Source organism: Coregonus lavaretus (assembly GCF_964263955.1).
Source record: "Coregonus lavaretus genome assembly, chromosome: 21".
Lineage (NCBI taxonomy): Eukaryota > Metazoa > Chordata > Actinopteri > Salmoniformes > Salmonidae > Coregonus > Coregonus lavaretus.
Window position 1 is genome coordinate 3138066 of NC_140008.1, and position 26327 is coordinate 3164392.

The 26327-nt window shown below is 44.1% G+C and overlaps 1 protein-coding gene across 1 annotated transcript; it reads right to left on the reverse strand.

Moving 5' to 3' along the window:
- Positions 1–5242: 5242 nt before the first annotated feature.
- sergef (secretion regulating guanine nucleotide exchange factor) lies at positions 5243–26327 on the reverse strand. Its single transcript, XM_084185372.1, has 9 exons — positions 26246–26327; positions 25794–25929; positions 24767–24919; positions 23751–23845; positions 22529–22589; positions 19863–20039; positions 19480–19638; positions 12788–12954; positions 5243–5325 (listed from the first exon to the last, which is right to left on the reverse strand). The coding sequence occupies exons 1-9, from the start codon at positions 26285–26287 to the stop codon at positions 5257–5259; spliced, it is 1059 nt and encodes a 352-aa protein (XP_084041498.1). The 5' UTR covers positions 26288–26327; the 3' UTR covers positions 5243–5256.

Below are 26327 nucleotides of genomic sequence, written 5' to 3' on the forward strand. Positions count from 1 at the left end.
CCCATCTTTATCCAACCACCTCTCCTATCATCTTAATCCATCCAACCACCCTTCATCCATCCACCTCTCCTACCCATCTTTATCCATCCAACCACCCTTCATCCATCCGCCTCTCCTATCATCTTTATCCATCCAACCACCCTTCATCCATCTGCCTCTCCTACCCATCTTTATCCATCCAACCACCCTTCATCCATCCACCTCTCCTATCCATCTTTATCCATCCAACCACCCTTCATCCATCCACCTCTCCTACCCATCTTTATCCATCCAACCACCCTTCATCCATCCACCTCACCTACCCATCTTTATCCATCCAACCACCCTTCATCCATCCACCTCTCCTACCCATCTTTATCCATCCAACCACCCTTCATCCATCCACCTCTCCTACCTCTCCTACCCATCTTCATCCATCCAACCACCCTTCATCCATCCACCTCACCTACCCATCTTTATCCATCCAACCACCCTTCATCCATCCACCTCTCCTACCCATCTTTATCCATCCAACCACCCTTCATCCATCCACCTCTCCTACCCATCTTTATCCATCCAACCACCCTTCATCCATCCACCTCTCCTATCATCTTTATCCATCCAACCACCCTTCATCCATCCACCTCTCCTACCCATCTTTATCCATCCAACCACCCTTCATCCATCCACCTCTCCTACCCATCTTTATCCATCCAACCACCCTTCATCCATCCACCTCTCCTACCCATCTTTATCCATCCAACCATCCTTCATCCATCCCCCCGCCTACCCATCTTTATCCATCCAACCACCCTTCATCCATCCACCTCTCCTACCCATCTTTATCCATCCAACCACCACCCTTCATCCATCCCCCCGCCTACCCATCTTTATCCATCCAACCACCCTTCATCCATCCACCCATCCAAACTTGGGGGCCAAATTATGCCTGTTGGGGAACGATGCCTTATATCAACCTGTTAAACAAAACAGAATCCTTTTAGTCACCACCAGAAAGACCTATTGAATAACTAACTAGTTTATGTTGTGTAATGTTACCCTCTCTGCATATTTGACCATGATATTAATGTATTGAACACACAAATGATTAGACACACAACACTCTATTCTCATTTCAACCCAAGCAGACTAGTCTAGAACCGGATTACACACACAACACTCTATTCTCATTTCAACACAAGCAGACTAGTCTAGAACCGGATTACACACACAACACTCTATTCTCATTTCAACACAAGCAGACTAGTCTAGAACCGGATTACACACACAACACTCTATTCTCATTTCAACACAAGCAGACTAGTCTAGAACCGGATTACACACACAACACTCTATTCTCATTTCAACACAAGCAGACTAGTCTAGAACCGGATTACACACACAACACTATTCTCATTTCAACACAAGCAGACTAGTCTAGAACCGGATTACACACACAACACTCTATTCTCATTTCAACACAAGCAGACTAGTCTAGAACCGGATTACACACACAACACTATTCTCATTTCAACACAAGCAGACTAGTCTAGAACCGTATTACACACACAACACTATTCTCATTTCAACACAAGCAGACTAGTCTAGAACCGGATTAACTGTCCTGTGATTGTTCTAATGATTTACTTTTCTCATTCACCTGGAGCAGTTTGGTTAACACCTAGAGCAGCTTGGTTAACACCTAGAGCAGCTTGGTTAACACCTGGAGCAGCTCGGTTAACACATAGAGCAGCTTGGTTAACACCTAGAGCAGCTCGGTTAACACCTGGAGCAGCACGGTTAACACATAGAGCAGCTTGGTTAACACCTAGAGCAGCTTGGTTAACACCTAGAGCAGCTTGGTTAACACATAGAGCAGCTTGGTTAACACATAGAGCAGCTTGGTTAACACATAGAGCCGCTTGGTTAACACCTAGAGCAGCACGGTTAACACATAGAGCAGCTTGGTTAACACATAGAGCAGCTTGGTTAACACCTAGAGCCGCTTGGTTAACACCTAGAGCAGCACGGTTAACACATAGAGCAGCTTGGTTAACACCTAGAGCAGTTTGGTTAACACCTAGAGCAGCTTGGTTAACACCTAGAGCAGCTTGGTTAACACCTAGAGCAGCTCGGTTAACACCTGGAGCAGCTTGGTTAACACCTAGAGCAGCTTGGTTAACACCTAGAGCAGCTCGGTTAACACCTGGAGCAGCTTGGTTAACACCTGGAGCAGCTTGGTTAACACCTAGAGCAGCTCGGTTAACACCTAGAGCCGCTTGGTTAACACCTAGAGCAGCTCGGTTAACACCTAGAGCAGCTCGGTTAACACCTAGAGCCGCTCGGTTAACACCTAGAGCAGCTTGGTTAACACCTAGAGCAGCTTGGTTAACACCTAGAGCAGCTCGGTTAATTCACCTAGAGCAGCTCGGTTAATTCACCTAGAGCAGCTCGGTTAACACCTAGAGCAGCTCGGTTAACACCTAGAGCCGCTCGGTTAACACCTAGAGCCGCTCGGTTAACACCTAGAGCAGCTCGGTTAACACCTAGAGCCGCTCGGTTAACACCTAGAGCAGCTTGGTTAACACCTAGAGCAGCTTGGTTAACACCTAGAGCAGCTCGGTTAATTCACCTAGAGCAGCTCGGTTAACACCTAGAGCAGCTTGGTTAACACCTAGAGCAGCTTGGTTAACACCTAGAGCAGCTTGGTTAACACCTAGAGCAGCTTGGTTAACACCTAGAGCAGCTTGGTTAACACCTGGAGCAGCTTGGTTAATTCACCTAGAGCAGCTTGGTTAATTAACTCTGTCAGTGATACTCAAATTCTGCTTATCAGACACTGTGTGTGTGTGTGTGTGTGTGTGTTTTTTTGCTTAACTATCCTTGTGGGTACCAGAAGTCCTCACAAGGATAGTAAAAGAAGGAACATTGTGGGGACATCTTGCCGGGCCTCATGAGGAAAATGCTATTTTAGGTTTCGGGTTACAATTAGGGTTAGGTTTAGTTTTAGGGTTAGGTTTAGTTTTAGGGTTAGGTATAGTTTTAGGGTTAGGTATAGTTTTAGGGTTAGGGGTTTGGAGTGAAGGATAGGTTTAGGGTTATGGTTAGGGTTATGGTTAGGTTAAGGGCTAAGGTTAGATTTAGGGTTAGGGAAAATAGGATTTTGGATGGGAATCAATTATTTGGTCCCTACAAGGATTTCAATACAAAACTGTGTGTGTGTGTGTGTGTGTACAGCATTAGATGGGAGGATCCTTAACTAATTGAAGTGAAGAGGAGAGGAAAACGCTAAAATATTCATTTCCCAGAATGCCACACATGCATCTGTTTATTCTGGTTGGTTCTCCAGACCAGTAAAAAAAAGAGCACAGTGGTAACCGTAGTAACTAAACATGAGCCAAAAATGGTGCATGTCATTTCAGTCACTTGCACTTAGTGTAGTGAAACAACATGCTTTTATAAAGGGGCACTCTGCAGTTCAAACAACAATAAAGTAGTTTGAAGGATTATAAATCGTGGGTTATTGCCTTCTAGGGTAGATGAGTATCAGTGACAGAGTTAAACACACACACACATTCATTTAGTCTGTGTGTGCGCGCGCATGTGCGTCCGTTCACGCATTTAACTCTGTCACTGATACTCATCTACCCAAGATTATAATCCTTCAAACGCACAACAAGGCAATAACCCAAGATTATAATCCTTGAAACGCACAACAAGACAATAACCCAAGATTATAATCCTTCAAACGCACAACAAGGCAATAACCCAAGATTATAATCCTTCAAACGCACAACAAGACAATAACCCAAGATTATAATCCTTCAAACGCACAACAAGACAATAACCCACGATTATAATCCCTAGAGAGCTACATACACATAGTAATAATCCAACCTTAAAGTCCTCAGAAGCATCAACACAAGGATTAACATTTAAACATTTCACTCTGACGATGTTAAATTGTAAAGCATTAGACGGATCTCTTTTACTAATTCTTTAAAGATCTCGTCCAGTCAAACTCAAATATAATTCTATCCATCAGTTTTATTCCATATATCAGGTCGGGTGTTATTAGACTCAACAAAGTTTGAAAAATGAGTTTCATAGCTAAAGAAACCTAATTATTTTAACATTTTACCCTTACATAAACATAGTTTATATTCAGGGTTCTGATAGGGTACAACAGTTGAACTAAGCTCATGAGGCATTTATAAATTATACTCTTCAAGAATCAAAATGGGGTATATATCATTAATCTAAAAAAAAGAAATGGATGTAGCAATCGCAGATTACCCCTTTAAACTGTACAGCGTTAGATGGGAGGATCCTTAACTAATTGAAGTGAAGAGGAGAGGAAAACGCTAAAATATTAATTTCCCAGAATGCCACACATGCATCTGTTTATTCTGGTTGGTTCTCCAGACCAGTAAAAAAAGAGCACAGTGGTAACCATAGTAACTAAACATGAGTTATGCAGCAGAGCCAAAAATGGTGGCTCTCATTTCAGTCACTTGCACTTAGTGTAGTGAAACAACATGCTTTTAAAGGGGCACTCTGTAGTTCAAACAACAATAAAGTAGTCACGTGTAAACAGCTGAGGGATGGGGCTAATCCTTGTGTTGATGCGTCTGAGGACTTTTAAGGTTTGATTTTTACTAAATGTAACTACTCTCAAATTCATGGACAGAGCTAGGACTGACCATCCATGATATCAACATTATAGTTTTAATCATGTATTGAGGCTATACAGTGTTTGTTTACAATTACAGTTTTTACAAACAATGAAGTAAAACAAGCTTCTATTTAGGGTTCTGATGGGGTACGACAGCTGAACTAAGCTAATGAGGCATTTATAATTTATATTCTTCAACAATCAATGGCTATATATCATTCATTTAAAAGTAAAAAAAAATGGATCTACTAATCACAGACGGCCCCTTTAATGTTGCTGGCCCATTTTCCAAACTCCCATGTCTGCTCCTCTCCCTTGGTAACTCTACAACATCATTTTGTACTCCGTAGGTTGACTGAGTGTGTTTTCATTCAGCATTATATTTCTGGGGAGATGTATTGATTATGGAAAGTCCAATAATAGACTGATACAGTAGCATAACAACACACAGAAGCTGTGGTTTCAATGCAACACAGCTACATTCTTGTCTATCAAGGTTGAGTACTGTGTCATGTATTTTATTTTTTTGTGTGGACCCCAGGAAGAGTAGCTACTGCATGAGCAACAGCTAATGAGGAGCCCAATAAACTAAACTGCACAATCTAGATATACTGTAATACAGAAAGATACTTACCTACAATGGCAACGTTATGTTCAGATCCACAAGCAATCTGTGGAGAGAAAAACAGACGTGATGAGCTCTCTGCATGATATATTCTGTTGATTGGTGATGAGATCTGAAGTCTGCATCATATGTTCTGTTCATTGGTGATGAGATCTGAAGTCTGCGTCATATCTACTGTTGATTGGAAGTCTCGAGGTTTTGCTCACCTGAACTAGAGTATCTCATGATAAGCTGCAGAACACACTATTTACCAAGAGAGTTTTCATCTATATTTTTAGTTGCTGTCTATTTACCAACACAAACCGATGCTGGCACTAAGACAGCACTAAATGAACTGTATACGGCCATAAGCAAACAGGAAAACTGTAATCCAGAGGCGGCGCTCCTAGTGGCTGGGGACTTTAATGCAGGGAAACTGAAATCTGTTTTAACTCATTTCTATAGGCATGTTAAATGTGCAACCAGAGGAAAAAAAACTCTTAGACCACCTTTACTTCACACACAGAGACGTATACAAAGCTCTCCCTCGCCCTCCATTTGGAAAATCTGACCATAATTCTATCCTGCTTACAAGCAAAAACTAAAGCAGGAAGTACCAGTGACTCGATCAATAAAGAAGTGGTCAGATGACGCAGATGCTAAGATACAGGACTGTTTTGCTAGCACAGACTGGAATATGTTCCGGGATTCTTCCGATGGCATTGAGGAGTACACCACATCAGTCACTGGCTTCATCAATAAGTGCATCGATGACGTCGTCCCCACAGTGACCGTACGTACCCCAACCAGAAGCCATGGATTACAGGCAACATCCGCACTGAGCTAAAGGGTAGAGCTACCGCTTTCAAGGAGCAGGACTCTAACCCGGACGCTTATAAGAAATCCCGCTATGCCCTCCGACGAACCATCAAACAGGCATAGCGTCAATACAGGCCTAAGATCGAATCGTACTACACCGGCTCTGACGCTCGTCGGATGTGGCAGGGCTTGCAAACTATTACGGACTACAAAGAGAAGCACAGCCGCGAGTTGCCCAGTGACACAAACCTACCAGACCAGCTAAACTAATTCTATGCTCACTTCAAGGCAAGCAACACTGAAGCATGCATGAGAGCATCAGCTGTTCTGGACGACTGTGTGATCACGCTCTCCGTAGCCAATGTGAGTAAGACCTTTAAACAGGTCAACATTCACAAGGCCGGGCCAGACGGATTACCAGGACGTGTACTCCGAACATGCGCTGACCAACTGGCAAGTGTCTTCACTGACATTTTCAACCTGTCCCTGACTGAGTCTGTAATACCAACATGTTTCAAGCAGACCACCATAGTCCCTGTGCCCAGGAACACTAAGGTAACCTGCCTAAATGACTACCGACCCATAGCACTCACGTCTGTAGCCATGAAGTGCTTTGAAAGGCTGGTCATGGCTCACATCAACACCATTATCCCAGAAACCCTAGACCCACTCCAATTTGCATATCGCCCCAACAGATCCACAGATGATGCAATCTCTATTGCACTCCACACTGTCCTTTTCCACCTGTACAAAAGGAACACCTACGTGAGAATGCTGTTCATTGACTACAGCTCAGCATTCAACACCATAGTGCCCTCAAAGCTCATCACTAAGCTAAGGATCCTGGGTCTAAATACCTCCCTCTGCAACTGGATCCTGGACTTCCTGACGGGCCGCCCCCAGGTGGTAAGGGTAGGTAACAACACATCTAACACTGATCCTCAACACGGGGGCCCCTCAGGGGTGCGTGCTCAGTCCCCTCCTGTACTCCCTGTTCACCCATGACTGCATGGCCAAGCCTGACTCCAACACGATCATTAAGTTTGCCGACGACACAACAGTGGTAGGCCTGATCACCGACAACGATGAGACAGCCTATAGGGAGGAGGTCAGAGACCTGGCCGTGTGGTGCCAGGACAACAACCTCTCCCTCAACGTGACCAAGACAAAGGAGCTGATTGTGGACTACAGGAAAAAAAAGAGGACTGAGCATGCCCCCATTCTCATCGACGGGGCTGTAGTGGAGCAGGTTGAGAGCTTCAAGTTCCTTGGCGTCCACATCACCAACAAACTGTCATGGTCCAAAATGTGCATTGTCCCCCCACTCCCTCTTTTACGATGCTGCTACTCTCTGTTTATTATCTATGCATAGTCACTTTAACTCTAACCAAATGTACATATTACCTCAATTACCTCGACTAGCCGGTGCCTCCGCACATTGACTCTGTACCGGTACCCCCTGTATATAGCCTCACTACTGTTATTTCACATTGACTCTGTACCGGTACCCCCTGTATATAGCCTCACTACTGTTATTTCACATTGACTCTGTACCGGTACCCCCTGTATATAGCCTCCCTACTGTTATTTCACATTGACTCTGTACCGGTACCCCCTGTATATAGCCTCCCTACTGTTATTTCACATTGACTCTGTACCGGTACCCCCTGTATATAGCCTTATCTATTTTTTTACTTAACACTTAATTTTCGTACAACTGCATTGTTGGTTAAGGGCTTGTAAGTAAACATTTCACTGTAAGGTCTACACCCGTTGTATTCGGCACATGTGACAAATACAATTTGATTTGATTTGATGATGAGATCTGAAGTCCGATGAGATTACTAGTCTGGGAAGTACAGTAGCTGGGATGTTATGGCTATCATTTCTACTTTCTACAGCTAACCTATTAAAATCAAATCAAATGTTATTGGTCACATACATATTTAGCAGATGTTATTGTGGGTGTAGCGAAATGCTTGTGTTCCAAGCTCCAACAGTGCAGTTGTATCTAACAATTCACAACAATAGACACAAATCTAAAAGTAAAAGAATGGAATTAAGAAATATATACACTACCAGTCAAAAGTTTGGACACACCTACTCATTCAAGGGTTTTTCTGTATTTGTACTATTTTTTACATTGTAGAATAATAGTGAAGACATCAAAACTATGAAACAACACATATGGAATCATGTAGTAACCAAAAAAAAGTGTTAAACAAAATCAAAATATATTTTATATTTGAGATTCTTCAAATAGCCACCCTTTGCCTTGATGACAGCTTTGCACAATCTTGATTTGTTTAACACTTTTTTTGGTTACTACATGATTCCATATGTGTTATTTCATAGTTTTGATGTCTTCACTATTATCCAACAATGTAGAAAATAGTAAAAATAAAGAACAACCCTTGATATAAATGAGTAGGTGTGTCCAAACTTTTGACTGGAACTGTAAATATTAGGACGAGCAACGTCAGAGTGGCACTGACTAAAATACAGTAGAATAGAATACAGTCTATACATATGAGATGAGTAAAGCAGTACAGTGAGGGGAAAAGGTATTTGATCCCCTGCTGATTTTGTACGTTTGCCCACTGACAAAGACATGATCAGTCTATAATTTTAATGGGAGGTTTATTTGAACAGTGAGAGACAGAATAACAACAAAAAAAATCCAGAAAAACACGTCAAAAATGTTATAAATTGATTTGCATCAAATCAAATACTTTTTTCCCCTCACTGTATGTAAACATTATTAAAGTGGCCAGTGATTCCATGTCTATGTATATAGGGCAGCAGCCTCTAATGTGCAGGGTTGAGTAACCGGGTGGTAGCCGGCTAGTGATGGCTATTTAACAGTCTGATGGCCTTGAGATAGAAGCTGTTTTTCAGTCTCTTGGTCCCAGCTTTGATGCACCTGTACTGACCACGCCTTCTGGATGATAGCGGCCGTGGCTCAGGTGGTTGATGTCCTTGATTATCTTTTTGGCCTTCCTGTAACATCGGGTGTTGTAGGTGTCCTGGAGGGCAGGCAGTGTGCCCCCTGGTGATGCGTTGGGCAGACCACACCCCCCTCTGGAGAGCCCTGCGGTTGCGGGCGGTGCAGTCGCCGTACCAGGCGGTGATACAGCCCGACAGGATGCTCTCAATTGTGCATCTGTAAAAGTTTGTGAGGGTCTTAGGGGCCAAGCCAAATGTCTTCAGCCTCCTGAGGATGAAGAGGCATTGTTGAGCCTTCTTCACCACACTGTCTGTGTGGGTGGACCATTTCAGATTGTCAGTGATGTGTACGCTGAGGAACTTGAAGCTTTCCACCTTCTTCACTGCGGTCCTGTCGATGTGGATAGGGGCATGCTCCCTCTGCTGTTTCCTGAAGTCCACGATCAGCTCCTTTGTTTTGTTGATGTTGAGGTCATTTTTATGGCACCACACTCCCAGAGCCCTCACCTCCTCCCTGTAGGCTGTCTCGTCATTGTTGGTAATCAAGCCTACTACTGTTGTGTCGTCTGCAAACTTGATGATTGAGTTGGAGGCGTGCTTGGCCACGCAGTCATGGGTGAACAGGGAGTACAGGAGGGGGCTGAGCACGCACCCTTGTGGGGCCCCAGTGTTGAGGATCAGCGAAGTGGAGGTGTTGTTTCCTACCTTCACCACCTGGGGGTGGCTGTCAGGAAGTCCAGGAACCAGTTGCACAGGGCGGGGTTCAGACCCAGGGCCCAGAGCTTAATGATGAGCTTGGAGGGTACTATGGTGTTGAAGGCTGGGCTATAGTTCATGAACAGCATTTTTACATAGGTATTCCTCTTGTCCAGATGGGATAGGGCAGTGTGCAGTGCGATGGCGATTGCATCGTCTGTGGATCTATTGGGGTGGTAAGCAAATTGAAGTGGGTCTAGGGTGTCAGGTAAGGTAGAGGTGATATGCTCCTTAACTAGCCTCTCAAAGCACTTCATGATGACAGAAGTGAGTGCTACGGGGCGATAGTCATTTAGTTCAGTTACCTTTGCTTTCTTTGGTACAGGAACAATGGTGGGCATCTTGAAGCATGTGGGGACAGCAGACTGGGATAGGGAGAGATTGAATATGTCCGTAAACACTCCAGCCAGCTGGTCTGCGCATGCTCTGAGGACGTGGCCAGGGATGCCGTCTGGGCCGGCAGCGTTGCGGCGGTTAACACGCTTAAACGTCTTAATCACGTCGGTCATGGAGAACGAGAGCTCACAGTCCTATTCTACATGATCAACATACAAAACAACAAACTACATTACATAGGCCGAATATATGCAGGGAGCACACATAAATCCACCCTTCTTTTGACAAGGCACACATCTTTTCTCTTTCTTAACATGTTAGCATGTAGCTGAGGCAAGATATTATTACATCAATAGGGAGATCCCAAATAGCACCCTATTCCTTATATAGAGACCTATGGACCCTGGTCTAAAGTAGTGCACTACATAGGGAATAGAGTGCCATTTGAGACGCTGACCCAGCATAATGGCAAGCTTCTCAGAGAGCCACTAAGACTGGAGGTTAAAAGGAGCATTGCCATGTTATTCCCATGCCATTCACTAATAATTGCTAGCCTGGAGGTCCCATGTGACAATGACCATGGGAGTTGGCAAGACAGCACAAAGGCTAGCCAGAGACCAGGCTACATAGAGGCCCGCTTGGAGAAGATGATGTTGGGCCTATAGCTAAATATGTGCCACGTTGTTATCTCTCTGGGGGGCTGATGGTGTTAGATAATATGTTGTTATCTCTCTGGGGGGCTGATGGTGTTAGATAATATGTTGTTATCTCTCTGGGGGGCTGATGGTGTTAGATAATATGTTGTTATCTCTCTGGGGGGCTGATGGTGTTAGATAATATGTTGTTATCTCTCTGGGGGGCTGATGGTGTTAGATAATATGTTGTTATCTCTCTGGGGGGCTGATGGTGTTAGATAATGTTGTTATCTCTCTGGGGGGCTGATGGTGTTAGATAATATGTTGTTATCTCTCTAGGGGGGGCTGATGGTGTTAGATAATATGTTGTTATCTCTCTAGGGGGGGCTGATGTTGTTAGATAATATGTTGTTATCTCTCTGGGGGGGGTGATGGTGTTAGATAATATGTTGTTATCTCTCTGGGGGGCTGATGGTGTTAGATAATATGTTGTTATCTCTCTAGGGGGGGCTGATGGTGTTAGATAATATGTTGTTATCTCTCTGGGGGGGCTGATGGTGTTAGATAATATGTTGTTATCTCTCTGGGGGGCTGATGGTGTTAGATAATATGTTGTTATCTCTCTGGGGGGCTGATGGTGTTAGATAATATGTTGTTATCTCTCTGGGGGGGCTGATGGTGTTAGATAATATGTTATCTCTCTGGGGGGCTGATGGTGTTAGATAATATGTTGTTATCTCTCTGGGGGGCTGATGGTGTTAGATAATATGTTGTTATCTCTCTGGGGGGCTGATGGTGTTAGATAATATGTTGTTATCTCTCTGGGGGGGCTGATGGTGTTAGATAATATGTTGTTATCTCTCTGGGGGGCTGATGGTGTTAGATAATATGTTGTTATCTCTCTGGGGGGCTGATGGTGTTAGATAATATGTTGTTATCTCTCTGGGGGGGCTGATGGTGTTAGATAATATGTTGTTATCTCTCTGGGGGGGCTGATGGTGTTAGATAATATGTTGTTATCTCTCTGGGGGGCTGATGGTGTTAGATAATATGTTGTTATCTCTCTGGGGGGGCTGATGGTGTTAGATAATATGTTGTTATCTCTCTGGGGGGCTGATGGTGTTAGATAATATGTTGTTATCTCTCTGGGGGGCTGATGGTGTTAGATAATGTTGTTATCTCTCTGGGGGGCTGATGGTGTTAGATAATATGTTGTTATCTCTCTGGGGGGACTGATGGTGTTAGATAATATGTTGTTATCTCTCTGGGGGGCTGATGGTGTTAGATAATATGTTGTTATCTCTCTGGGGGGCTGATGGTGTTAGATAATATGGTGTTATCTCTCTAGGGGGGCTGATGGTGTTAGATAATATGGTGTTATCTCTCTAGGGGGGCTGATGGTGCTGATAAAGGGAGAGGCACCCTGGTTGTGTCCCAATAATCTCTTATTTCTTCCCTTTACTGATTCCAAAGGTAATGACTGGTATAAGAAACTCCCAGTAGCCCATGCTTCCACCAACCCATTGCTTTCAGATTTGAAGGAAGTAGTGAACAAGTGCACACTTCAGGAGAAAGGAGGGATTGGGACGCAACCACTGATTGCACACACAGACATAATAGGGTGCATCCAAAATAGCACCCTATTCCCCTTACAGTGCAGGTAATAACCAACGCACTCATACAGTAGCCTTGTATCAAGGATAGAACTCTGTAACAAAGAACCTTGAGTTTGAGTGATTGTGATTTAGTTAGTTTCTACTGCCCTCTACTGGACTGGGGCTGAACTTCTCTTCAACAGTCTCTCTCCACACCAATAAGGATGAATGACAAGAGGATTGTGGAATCGAGGGCTTTTTCGACATTGCAGGCGACTGACAACTGACTGATCTACAAAATCACCTCGCTTCATACAAAACTACTCATTATTATTCACCCCACAATGCATCACAGATTTCGAACACGGTAATTGTTTGGTTAATTTGTGCAGCGCGACTGCTTAGCGGATGGTCAGGAACGCGGCCATTATCTCAAACACACCTGTCTGGCTCCACAGAGGACATTGACTTCCGCAGGGACACGTGCCCATTGGCTGGCAGCTCCCGTCGACGCACCACCTGATCGCTGATCTGCACTCTGATTGGTTGATTCTGTCCTTCCCAGCTGTCCGTAATTGCTTCTGCCCCAGGTGAAGACCCGCCCACTCTCTGGAAGAAACAAGTGGCACTCCATTTAGTCAGGATCATTATAAGATGGTAACAAGACATTATAAGATGGTAACAAGACATTATAACATGGTAACAAGACATTATAAGACGGTAATAAGACATTAAGATGGTACTAAGACATAAGATGTTACTAAGACATTACAAGATGGTAATAAGATATTAACCCTTGTGTGGTGTTCGGGTTTGTGGGACCCATTTTCAATGTTTACTAAAAGAAAAACGATGCAATGAATCATTTTTTCAACCTGAGACTCATTGGCCTTGGCTCATTGTAAAATATGTAAAATAACACATTTTAATTGAGGGCACACTGTGCACCCCCTACACATTTATATTCCATATGTGGTGTTCGGGTCCATCGTACCCGAGGGTAATAAAAGGGTGGAAAAGTGTGTAGGTGAAAACAAGTAAAAATGAAACAAAAAGGTTTGCTCTTTGCCTTCCTCCTCCCTGCTGTTTCAACATAGCACCAAGAACCTGTCTCCCTGCCTGTCTGCCTGTCTCCCTGCCTCTCTCCCTGCCTGTCTGTCTGCCTGTCTCCCTGCCTGTCTGTCTGTCTCCCTGCCTGCCTGTCTGTCTCCCTGCCTGCCTGCTTGTCTCCCTGCCTGTCTGTCTCCCTGTCCGTCTCCCTGCCTGTCTCCCTGCCTGTCTCCCTGCCTGTCTCCCTGCCTGTCTCCCTGTCTCCCTGCCTGCCTGTCTCCCTGTCTGTCTGCCTGTCTCCCTGCCTGTCGCCCTGCCTGCCTGTCTCCCTGTCTGTCTGTCTCCCTGCCTGTCTCCCTGCCCGTCTGTCTGTCTCCCTGTCTGTCTGTCTCCCTGCCTGTCTCCCTGTCTGTCTCCCTGCCTGTCTCCCTGTCTGTCTCCCTGCCTGCCTGCCTGCCCGTCTCCCTGTCTGTCTCCCTGTCTGTCTGTCTCCCTGTCTGTCTCCCTGCCTGCCTGCCTGTCTCCCTGCCTGTCTCCCTGCCTGTCTATCTGTCTGTCTGCCTGCCTGTCTCCCTGCCTGTCTCCCTGCCCTTCTCCCTGCCTGCCTGTCTCCTGCTTTTCTCGCACTCTTTACCCTTTGTAGTGTGTGAAACCTCACAATGTCTTGCGGAAACCTGCACAATGTTATTTCAATACATTATTTCGATACATTGTAAAAAAATATATATGTGTATGTATTTTCCCACACTCTACCCCAGCCAGGTGCAAATTGGGGGAGGGACACAACAAATAAATAGCTTTGCAGGTGTGGCTCTTTACCACAATCAATCAGTATGGAGAAAAATAATCTCTGCTCAGAGGGCCTTAGAATTTTTTTGGGCAGAGAGAGAAGCTAGTGTGGACAGAGCGTCTTCCACTTTGGAAGATGGAAGAATTTTCAGAATATGAGGATCATGTCTCTGGACCGCCTTCCCCTGTTTTACAACCCTGGGCCCAACGTTACTGTTGATGAGAAGCTTATGCCATTTAGGGGCCACTGCCCCTTCAGGCAGTACATACCGTCTAAACACGCAAAATATGGAATCAAGATCTGGGCTGCCTGTGATGCTGCTGCTTCATCATATGCGGGGGAACTTGCAAGTGTATACGGGGAAGCCAGATGGAGGAGCCCCTGAGAAGAACCAAGGGATGCGGGTTGTCCTGGACGTGACACAGGGACTCCGTGGCCACAACATCACATGCGATAACTTTTTTTTACTTCGCACAAGCTGAGACAGGAGCTCCTCAAGAGGAAGCTGACGATGGTAGGAACAGAACGAAAATAACAAGCCAGAGCTCCCACCTCAGCTGTTGAATACAATATAATTTTTATCATAGGTACACTTCAACTGTGAGAGACGGAATCTAAAACAAAAATCCAGAAAATCACATTGTATGATTTTTAAGTAATTCATTTGCATTTTATTGCATGACATAAGTATTTGATCACCTACCAAACAGTAAGAATTCTGGCTCTCACAGACCTGTTAGTTTTTCTTTAAGAAGCCCTCCTGTTCTCCACTCATTACCTGTATTAACTGCACCTGTTTGAACTCGTTACCTGTATAAAAGACACCTGTCCACACACTCAATGAAACAGACTCCAACCTCTCTACAATGGCCAAGACCAGAGAGCTGTGTAAGGACTTCAGGGATAAAATGGTAGACCTGCACAAGGCTGGGATGGGCTACAGGACAATAGGCAAGCAGCTTGGTGAGAAGGCAACAACTGTTGGCACAATTATTAGAAAATGGAAGAAGTTCAAGATGACGGTCAATCACCCTCGGTCTGGGGCTCCATGCAAGATCTCACCTTGTGGGGCATCAATGATCAGGAGGAAGGTGAGGGATCAGCCCAGAACTACATGGCAGGACCTGGTCAATGACCTGAAGAGAGCTGGGACCACAGTCTCAAAGAAAACCATTAGTAACACACTACGCCGTCATGGATTAAAATCATGCAGCGCACGCAAGGTCCCCCTGCTCAAGCCAGCGCATGTCCAGGCCCGTCGGAAGTTTGCCAATGACCATCTGGATGATCCAGAGGAGGAATGGGAGAAGGTCATGTGGTCTGATGAGACAAAAATAGAGCTTTTTGGTCTAAACTCCACTCGCCGTGTTTGGAGGAAGAAGAAGGATGAGTACAACCCCAAGGACACCATCCCAACCGTGAAGCATGGAGGTGGAAACATCATTCTTTGGGGATGCTTTTCTGCAAAGGGGACAGGACGACTGCACCGTATTGAGGGGAGGATGGATGGGGCCATGTATCACAAGATCTTGGCCAACAACCTCCTTCCCTCAGTAAGAGCATTGAAGATGGGTCGTGGCTGGGTCTTCCAGCATGACAACGACCCGAAACACACAGCCAGGGCAACTAAGGAGTGGCTCCGTAAGAAGCATCTCAAGGTCCTGGAGTGGCCTAGCCAGTCTCCAGACCTGAACCCAAAAGAAAATCTTTGGAGGGAGCTGAAAGTCCGTATTGCCCAGCGTTAGCCCCCGAAACCTGAAGGATCTGTATGGAGGAGTGGGCCAAAATCCCTGCTGCAGTGTGTGCAAACCTGGTCAAGATCTACAGGAAACGTATGATCTCGGTAATTGCAAACAAAGGTTTCTGTACCAAATATTAAGTTCTGCTTTTCTGATGTATCAAATACTTATGTCATGCAATAAAATGCAAATTAATTACTTAAAAATCATACAATGTGATTTTCTGGATTTTTGTTTTAGATTCCGTCTCTCACAGTTGAAGTGTACCTATGATACAAATTACAGACCTCTACATGCTTTGTAAGTAGGAAAACCTGCAAAATCGGCAGTGTATCAAATACTTGTTCTCCCCACTGTATGTGAGTGAGTGAGTGAGTGAGTGAGTGAATATGTGAGTGAGTGAGTGAGATGTTAGCTAAATTCCTGAACTAGGTGTTTTGATCGATCTAGATTGCAGCCGGTAGCAACAAGAAGAAGCGCTGCGATGTGTTTGGACCCGAGAAGGACAGGAAGACACAGTACATTTACATTTACGTCATTTAGCAGACGCTCTTATCCAGAGCGACTTACAGTTAGTGAATACATATATATATATATATATTTTTTTTTTATACTGGCCCCCCGTGGGAAACGAACCCACAACCCTGGCGTTGCAAACGCCATGCTCTATCAACTGAGCTACATCCCTGCCGGCCATTCCCTCCCCTACCCTGGACGACGCTGGGCCAATTGTGCGCCGCCCATGAGTCTCCCGGTCGCGGCCGGCTGCGACAGAGCCTGGATTCGAACCAGGATCTAGTGGCACAATTAGCACTGCGATGCAGTGCCTTAGACCACTGCGCCACTCAGGAGAACACATGCATCAAGTGCAAGAAATACATTTTCAACACACACACACACAGTAAAACTCTGTCCCTCATGTGGTGTGTAGACCGGCCTTAATTTGTGTTCAATGGGGCTCATTTATCATTTCCATAAAATACTGTATGTAAAATCTGTCCTTCCAATTTGTTCAGTTCAAAGCAATAAACATCAATATCCATGAAAACCTTGTTTCATTTATATTTGTTCAAGATAAACATGATTTATTCCACCCATGTCTTGATTATATTGGGGTAAATTTGATCCAAAAAAAATGAATAGCGCTTTTATTGATAAATGTGATCTAGCAGAGGTAAATGGCAAATATTAACCATGTATGCTGTCTATATTGCTTGTAATTGATATAAGTCAACATCTAAGTATTAAGTATTTTTACGTAAATTGTTATGGCTGTATTGTTTTAAAAAAACCAAAATGTTGTGGGTCCATCAGACCTGGGTGAATAAAACACACCATACAAGGGTTAAGATGGTAATAAGACATTATAAGATGGTAATAAGACATAAGATGGTAATAAGACATTATAAGATGGTAATAAGACATTATAAGATGGTGATAAGATATTATAAGATGGTGATAAGACATAAGATGGTAATAAGACATTATTAGATGATAATAAGACATTATTAGATGGTAATAAGACATTATGAGATGGTAATAAGACATTATAAGATGGTAAAAAGACATAAGATGGTAAGACATTATAAGATGGTAATAAGACATTATAAGATGGTAATAAGACATTTTTAGGGTCATACATATTTATGACAAGTCTTACAAAGTATTAGAACCATTTCATAATGCATTATACCTGCATGTAGTGGTGTCACCCACAGCCCCATTAATACTAATACATGTGAATTCTCTAGTTAGATTTGAAGCCTCAACACAGAGACACCTCAGATATACAGTATGTTTCCAGATATACAGCATGTTTCCAGATATACAGCATGTTTCCAGATATACAACAATTTTCTAGATATACAGCAGGTTTCTAGAAGGAGATCATTAAGTAAATTGACAAACCACAGATTCCTCAGATATACAACATGTTTCCAGATATACAGCATGTTTCCAGATATACAGCATGTTTCCAGATATACAGCATGTTTCCAGATATACAACAATTTTCTAGATATACAGCAGGTTTCTAGAAGGAGATAATTAAGTAAATTGACAAACCACAGAGATTCCTCAGATATACAACATGTTTCCAGATATACAGCATGTTTCCAGATATACAGCATGTCTCCAGATATACAGCATGTTTCCAGATATACAGCAGGTTTCCAGATATACAGCATGTTTCCAGAAAGAGATCATCAAGTAAATTGACAAACCAAAAATAAAGAGATTCCTCAGATATGCAGCATGTTTCCATATATAAAGCATGTTTCCATATATACAGCATGTTTCCAGATATACAACATGTTTCCAGATATACAGCATGTTTCCAGATATACAGCATGTTTCCAGATATACAGCATGTTTCCAGATATACAACAATTTTCTAGATATACAGCAGGTTTCTAGAAGGAGATAATTAAGTAAATTGACAAACCACAGAGATTCCTCAGATATACAACATGTTTCCAGATATACAGCATGTTTCCAGATATACAGCATGTCTCCAGATATACAGCATGTTTCCAGATATACAGCAGGTTTCCAGATATACAGCATGTTTCCAGAAAGAGATCATCAAGTAAATTGACAAACCAAAAATAAAGAGATTCCTCAGATATGCAGCATGTTTCCATATATACAGCATGTTTCCATATATACAGCATGTTTCCAGATATACAACATGTTTCCAGATATACAGCATGTTTCCAGATATACAGCATGTTTCCAGATATACAACATGTTTCCGGATATACAACATGTTTCCAGATATACAGCATGTTTCCAGATATACAGCATGTTTCCAGATATACAGCATGTCTCCAGATATACAGCATGTCTCCAGATATACAGCATGTTTCCAGATATACAGCATGTTTCCAGATATACAACATGTTTCCAGATATACAGCAGGTTTCCAGATATACAGCATGTTTCCAGAAAGAGATCATCAAGTAAATTGACAAACCAAAAATAGAGATTCCTCAGATATGCAGCATGTTTCCATATATACAGCATGTTTCCATATATACAGCATGTTTCCAGATATACAACATGTTTCCAGATATACAGCATGTTTCCAGATATACAGCATGTTTCCAGATATACAGCATGTTTCCAGATATACAGCATGTTTCCAGATATACAGCATGTTTCCAGATATACAGCATGTCTCCAGATATACAGCATGTCTCCAGATATACAGCATGTTTCCAGATATACAGCATGTTTCCAGATATACAGCATGTTTCCAGATATACAGCATGTTTCCAGATATACAGCATGTTTCTAGATATACAGCATGTTTCCAGATATACAGCATGTCTCCAGATATACAGCATGTTTCCAGATATACAGCATGTTTCCAGATATACAGCATGTTTCCAGAAAGAGATCATCAAGTAAATTCACTCGTGTTCATTAAAAAGGCACACGGATTTGCATATTTTGCTACCGAAAATGTGCAATTTCTTGTTGGACAAATTCACAGATAGTCCCTGCACCATTTTCAAAACGCGTCTCCCCTACTGAACAGGGCTCATCTCTCACCTGTTTGGGCCACCAGGTGTGTCCAGCCACTGCGTATGCGTTTAACCTTCTCTCCACCCAGTAGTGAGCGATCTAAGAGGACGGGTCTGGGTAGGAACAACTCTGTGCCAGTCAGCTGGCGGTGTTTATTACTGCCCCACATAAACACACCTCCTCCAGCTATAACACAAGACAAAACACTGACATTATCCAACTACTCTCCTAGCCAGGCAATACAATGAATGCAACCATTAAAGATTTGTCATTGAGGAAACAATAAACCAACGACTGATTTTGGGAGAATGTAAAAAACACAGGAAGTCCTGTTAAAGTGTTTTCTTCCTCCACAATCATAGTCCCAGTTGTAATGTGTAATAAAAGCTGTAGAAGGAGGTGTCACTCACCGGTGAGGCACACACAGTGGGCGGAGCCTGCGGCGACTCTGTGTGACATTACCTGATCCAGACCTGGGACCAGACAAGGTATCCTGGAGGTGAAGTGTGCTGGGACAGGCTGTGGACTCAGAGCTCTCTTGGCCTGACCAGAGAGACCCATACCCCACTGGTACACGCCACCTGTACCTGCAGACAGAACAACACAAAAAGACAAGAGATTACATTAAACTACAGTTTATTGTGCCTGATAACAAAGCATTGGTGTAGTCAGACGGCTGTAGCTGCCTGGAGTCTACAATAATGGAGGCTACAGCCACATCAGGGCTAAAAAGGAAACACTGACTAACTAAATAGCAGACAAAATATGGTGGCGACACGCCTCTCAGCGTGCCTGGAAGATATCTCAGCTTGGATGTCGGCCCACCACCTCAAGCTCAACCTCAACAGGACGGAGCTGCTCTTCCTCCCGGGAAAGGCCTGCCCGCTCCCAAGACCTCTCTATCACTGTCGACAACTCCACGGTGTCCCCCCTCCCGGAGTGCAAATAACCTTGGCGTGACCCTGGAGAACACCCTGTCGTTCTCTGCAAACATCAAAACAGTGACTCGCTCCTGCAGGTTCGTGCTCTACAACATCCGTAGAGTACGACCCTACCTCACACAGGAAGCAGCGCAGGTCCAGCGCAAAATTCCCCGCTTGTGCCATCAAACCCCTGCAACTTATCCAGATCGCCGCAGCCCGTCTGGTGTTAAACCTTTCCAAGTTCTTCCATGTCACCACGCTCCTCCGTACACTCCACTGGCTTCCAGTCGAAGCTCGCTTCCATTACAAGACCATGGTACTTGCCTACGAACTTCCCCTCCCTACCTTCAGGCCCTGCTCAAACCCTACATCCCAACCCGCGCACTCCGTTCTGTCACCTCTGGTCTCTTGGCCGTCCCACCTCTACGGGCGGTCACCTCTGCCATCCAGGACCTCTATACCAGGCAGTGTCAGAGGAGGCCCCAAAAATTTTCAAAGACAGCAGCCATCTAAGTCATAGACTGTTCTCTCTGCTACCGCACGGCAACCGGTACCGTCTGGAACCAACAGGACCCTGAACAGCTTCTACCCCCAAGCCATAAGACTGCTAAATAGCTACCTGGATCGCCTGCATTTCCCCTTTTTACACTAACTCTCTTGCACTGACTCTACGCACACACACTGGCACATACTTACACTGACATCCCAACACACACAACATACACCCACCCAACATACACCCACCCAACACACACCCACCCAACATACACCCACCCAACATACACCCACCCAACATACACCCACACAACACACACACACAGAACATACACCCACCCACACACACAGAACATACACCCACACACACAGAACATACACCCACACACACAGAACATACACCCACACACACCCACAACATACACCCACACACCCACCCAACATACACCCACACACCCACCCAACATACACCCACACACCAACCCAACATACACCCACCCACACACACACAGAACATACACCCACCCACACACACACAGAACATACACCCACACACACACAGAACATACACCCACACACACATAACATACACCCACACACACATAACATACACCCACACACCCACCCAACATACACCCACACACCCACCAAACATACACCCACACACACACACAGAACATACACCCACACACAGAGAACATACACCCACACACACAGCACATACACCCACACACACACAGAACATACACCCACACACACACAGAACATACACCCACAGACACAGAACATACACCCACAGAACATACACCCACACACACACAGAACATACACCCACACACACACAGAACATACACCCACACACACACAGAACATACACCCACACACACACCCACACACAGAACATACACCCACACACACACAGAACATACACCCACACACCCACCCAACATACACCCACACACACAGAACATACACCCACACACACACAGAACATACACCCACACACACACACAGAACATACACCCACACACACACACAGAACATACACCCACACACACACAGAACATACACCCACACACACAGAACATACACCCACACACACACAGAACATACACCCACAGAACACGAGCACACGTGAAAACAGACGCCACACACACGCATGCTGCTGCTACTGTTTATTATCTATCCTGTTGCCTAGTCACTTTGTCCCTACCTATATGTACATATCTACCTCAATTACCTTGTACCCATCGACTCGGTACGGGTACTCCCTGTACATAGCCATGTTATTACCTGGTACTCCCTGTATATAGCCATGTTATTACCTGGTACTCCCTGTATATAGCCATGTTATTACCTGGTACTTCCTGTATATAGCCATGTTATTACCTGGTACTTCCTGTATATAGCCATGTTATTACCTGGTACTTCCTGTATATAGCCATGTTATTACCTGGTACTTCCTGTATATAGCCATGTTATTACCTGGTACTTCCTGTATATAGCCATGTTATTACCTGGTACTTCCTGTATATAGCCATGTTATTACCTGGTACTTCCTGTATATAGCCATGTTATTACCTGGTACTTCCTGTATATAGTCATGTTATTACCACAGCGATAAGGACCAGAATGAGTCTAACAAAGGCATGTCTTACCAGTGACCGCTAGTGAGTGTCTGAGCCCTGCTGCAACACTGATCACAGGCTCCATCAGCATCTACGGAGGACAATCCCATATGAGGCTATACACATCATCCACTAAATCCCATATGAGGCTATACACATAATCCACTAAATCCCATATGAGGCTATACACATCATCCACTAAATCCCATATTAGGCTATACACATCATCCCCTAAATCCCTTATTAGGCTATACACATCATCCACTAAATCCCATATGAGGCTATACACATAATCCACTAAATCCCATATGAGGCTATACACATCATCCACTAAATCCCATATTAGGCTATACACATCATCCCCTAAATCCCGTATTAGGCTATACACATCATCCATTAAATCCCATATTAGGCTATACACATCATCCCCTAAATCCCTTATTAGGCTATACACATCATCCACTAAATCCCATATGAGGCTATACACATCATCCACTAAATCCCATATGAGGCTATACACATCATCCATTAAATCCCATATGAGGCTATACACATCATCCACTAAATCCCATATGAGGCTATACACATCATCCACTAAATCCCATATTAGGCTATACACATCATCCATTAAATCCCATATGAGGCTATACACATCATCCCCTAAATCCCATATTAGGCTATACACATCATCCCCTAAATCCCTTATTAGGCTATACACATCATCCACTAAATCCCCTATGAGGCTATACACATCATCCATTAAATCCCATATGAGGCTATACACATCATCCCCTAAATCCCATATGAGGCTCTACACATCATCCACTAAATCCCATATGAGGCTATACACATCATCCCCTAAATCCCTTATTAGGCTATACACATCATCCACTAAATACCATATGAGGCTATACACATCATCCACTAAATCCCATATTAGGCTATACACATCATCCCCTAAATCCCATATTAGGCTATACACATCATCCACTAAATACCATATGAGGCTATACACATCATCCCCTAAATCCCTTATTAGGCTATACACATCATCCACTAAATACCATATGAGGCTATACACATCATCCACTAAATACCATATTAGGCTATACACATCATCCACTAAATCCCATATTAGGCTATACACAACCTACTAAAACCAACATCCCCTAAATCCCATCCAACATTTACACAGATATGTAAAAAAAAAAGATAACATGACAATAGGTAACCCCTTCCTCCTATTTGCTACCTTAATGGTCAGCAGCTGTGCAGAGTGTGTGACATGCTCTGAGACTCCCAGCTGGCCGTATGCATTAGATCCACACGTCAGGACCTGGCCACGATCTGAGAGAGAGAGAGGAAACTGACTTTACAAACTACAAGCAGAACAGCAAAAAAGCTTGAACCTTTTCAGTACAGTCTACCGATATATGAAATAAATAAAATAATGTGTCACTATCACTTCTAAACGAGTTATGGACTTCCTGTACTACAACACCTAGAGACCTCTCAGCACCTAGAGACCTCTCAACACCTAGAGACCTCTCAGCACCTAGAGACCTCACAACACCTAGAGACCTCTCAACACCTAGAGACCACTCAACACCTAGAGACCACTCAACACCTAGAGACTTCAACACCTAGAGACCTCACAACACCTACAGACTTCACAACACCTAGAGACTTCACAACACCTAGAGACTTCACAACACCTAGAGACCTCTTTAAACACCTAGAGACCTCTAAACACCTAGAGACCACTCAACACCTAGAGACTTCAACACCTAGAGGCCTCACAACACCTAGAGGCCTCACAACACCTAGAGACCTCTCAACACCTAGAGACCTCACAACACCTAGAGACTTCACAACACCTACAGACTTCACAACACCTACAGACTTCACAACACCTAGAGACTTCACAACACCTAGAGACTTCACAACACCTAGAGACTTCACAACACCTAGAGACCTCTCAGCACCTAGAGACCTCTCAACACCTAGAGACCTCTCAACACCTAGAGACCTCTCAACACCTAGAGACCTCTCAGCACCTAGAGACCTCTCAGCACCTAGAGACCTCTCAGCACCTAGAGACCTCTCAGCACCTAGAGACCTCTCAGCACCTAGAGACCTCGTCAAGAGATTCAGATCTCTTGGTGTAATGGCTTGGTAAAGGTGTGGGATTAATAGTCCCAGGGTTCCAGGTTCAGGTCTGAGTTGTGAACACACTGAATTCTCTACTGTACATTCTCTTCCACTCACCAGTGAGGACGAGCGTGAAGTCCCAGCCACAGGACACGTGTGCAGCCCTCTGACCAATGAGAGGACAGAGTTGAAAGGTAGTGACCTCGGAACTGTGACCCAGTCCCAGCTGACCTTTGTGATTCTGACCACACACCAGCAGCTCCCCTTCCTCTTGAGAAAGAAGGAGGAAGAGGAGAAGGAGGAGGAGAAAAAGGAGGAGAAGTAGTTAGCTAGTTAAATGTATACCAAATCAAATCAAATTTTATTGGTCACATGCGCCGAATACAACAGGTGCAGACATTACAGTGAAATGCTTACTTACAGCCCTTAACCAACAGTGCATTTATTTTAAAAATAAAACAACAACAAAAAAAAGTGTTGAGAAAAAAAAGAGCAGAAGTAAAATAAAGTGACAGTAGGGAGGCTATATATACAGGGGGGTACCGTTGCAGAGTCAATGTGCGGGGGCACCGGCTAGTTGAGGTAGTTGAAGTAATATGTACATGTGGGTAGAGTTAAAGTGACTATGCATAAATAATTAATAGAGTAGCAGCAGCGTAAAAAGGATGGGTGCAAATAGTTTGCAGTGCAAATAGTCCGGGTAGCCATGATTAGCTGTTCAGGAGTCTTATGGCTTAGGGGTAGAAGCTGTTGAGAAGTCTTTTGGACCTATACTTGGCACTCTGGTACCGCTTGCCGTGCGGTAGCAGAGAGAACAGTCTATGACTAGGGTGGCTGGAGTCTCTGCATAAGCAGAAAACAGTTATTTACAGAGCTGTATTGACTTTATACAACAAAAGGAGACGCCAAACACATATGTCCAGGAGAGGGAGACATAGTATACACTTTGGAGATACGATTTAGATTACTTCTTTCATTACAACAGAATGCTCTCCCCGAGCACAGTCAGTGCTATCCGGGATCATTGGGACGTCCACACCCTAACCTTAACCCTTACCTAACAATTTTCAACTAAAATTGGACGGGTGTGGACGTACCAAGGATCCCGTAGAGCACAGATGCAATGACAAGTGGCCACACTCACCAGACACAACAGCCGAATGCCCACCGCCTCCGCTGAGTAGCCGCACCGCCCCGGTCTGTAGCGTCTTTAGGGCGAGTTTGGGCACTGACAGATCTTCCACATTCCCCAGTCCCAACTGGCCGTAGCTGTTTGCTCCCTGCAATGTTTCATTGATTAGGTATTGATGACAGTGTTTTTGAGACGCAGTTCCCACTTAAATCAGTAGATTGTGTTCATATACGTAGCTTGTCAAAACAATGAATCTATCAGTACTCCTACTGTCACTGCCGAGTAGGTTATAGAAGCTTTATTGACAAGCTTGCTCGCTAACGTTAGCTGTGGCTAACATATGTTTTGCTATCCAGACAGAGCTCATCTGTATGTGCTTGACAGATGTACAGCAACGAACTGGAAGTTATTAGCTAGTTAACGTCATGTCACGATATCGACATTTTGTTGAGAATGAAACTTACCCACGTGTAGACACATAATTCTGGAAGCAAGTTTGTATCCATGCGACACAAAATAAATGCGATGTACGACAATAAACCTTCC

What these genes read in the sequence shown, in the direction of transcription:
- sergef (XM_084185372.1), bottom strand. Translation starts at nt 26,287, where the DNA reads ATGGATACAAACTTGCTTCCAGAATTATGTGTCTACACGTGG. An exon ending in CTTCACGCTCGTCCTCACTG is followed by an intron (nt 23,846 to 24,766) that starts GTGAGTGGAAGA and finishes TCTCTCTCTCAG; the next exon opens with ATCGTGGCCAGGTCCTGACG. An exon ending in ACACCTGGTGGCCCAAACAG is followed by an intron (nt 12,955 to 19,479) that starts GTGAGAGATGAG and finishes TGTTTCTTCCAG; the next exon opens with AGAGTGGGCGGGTCTTCACC.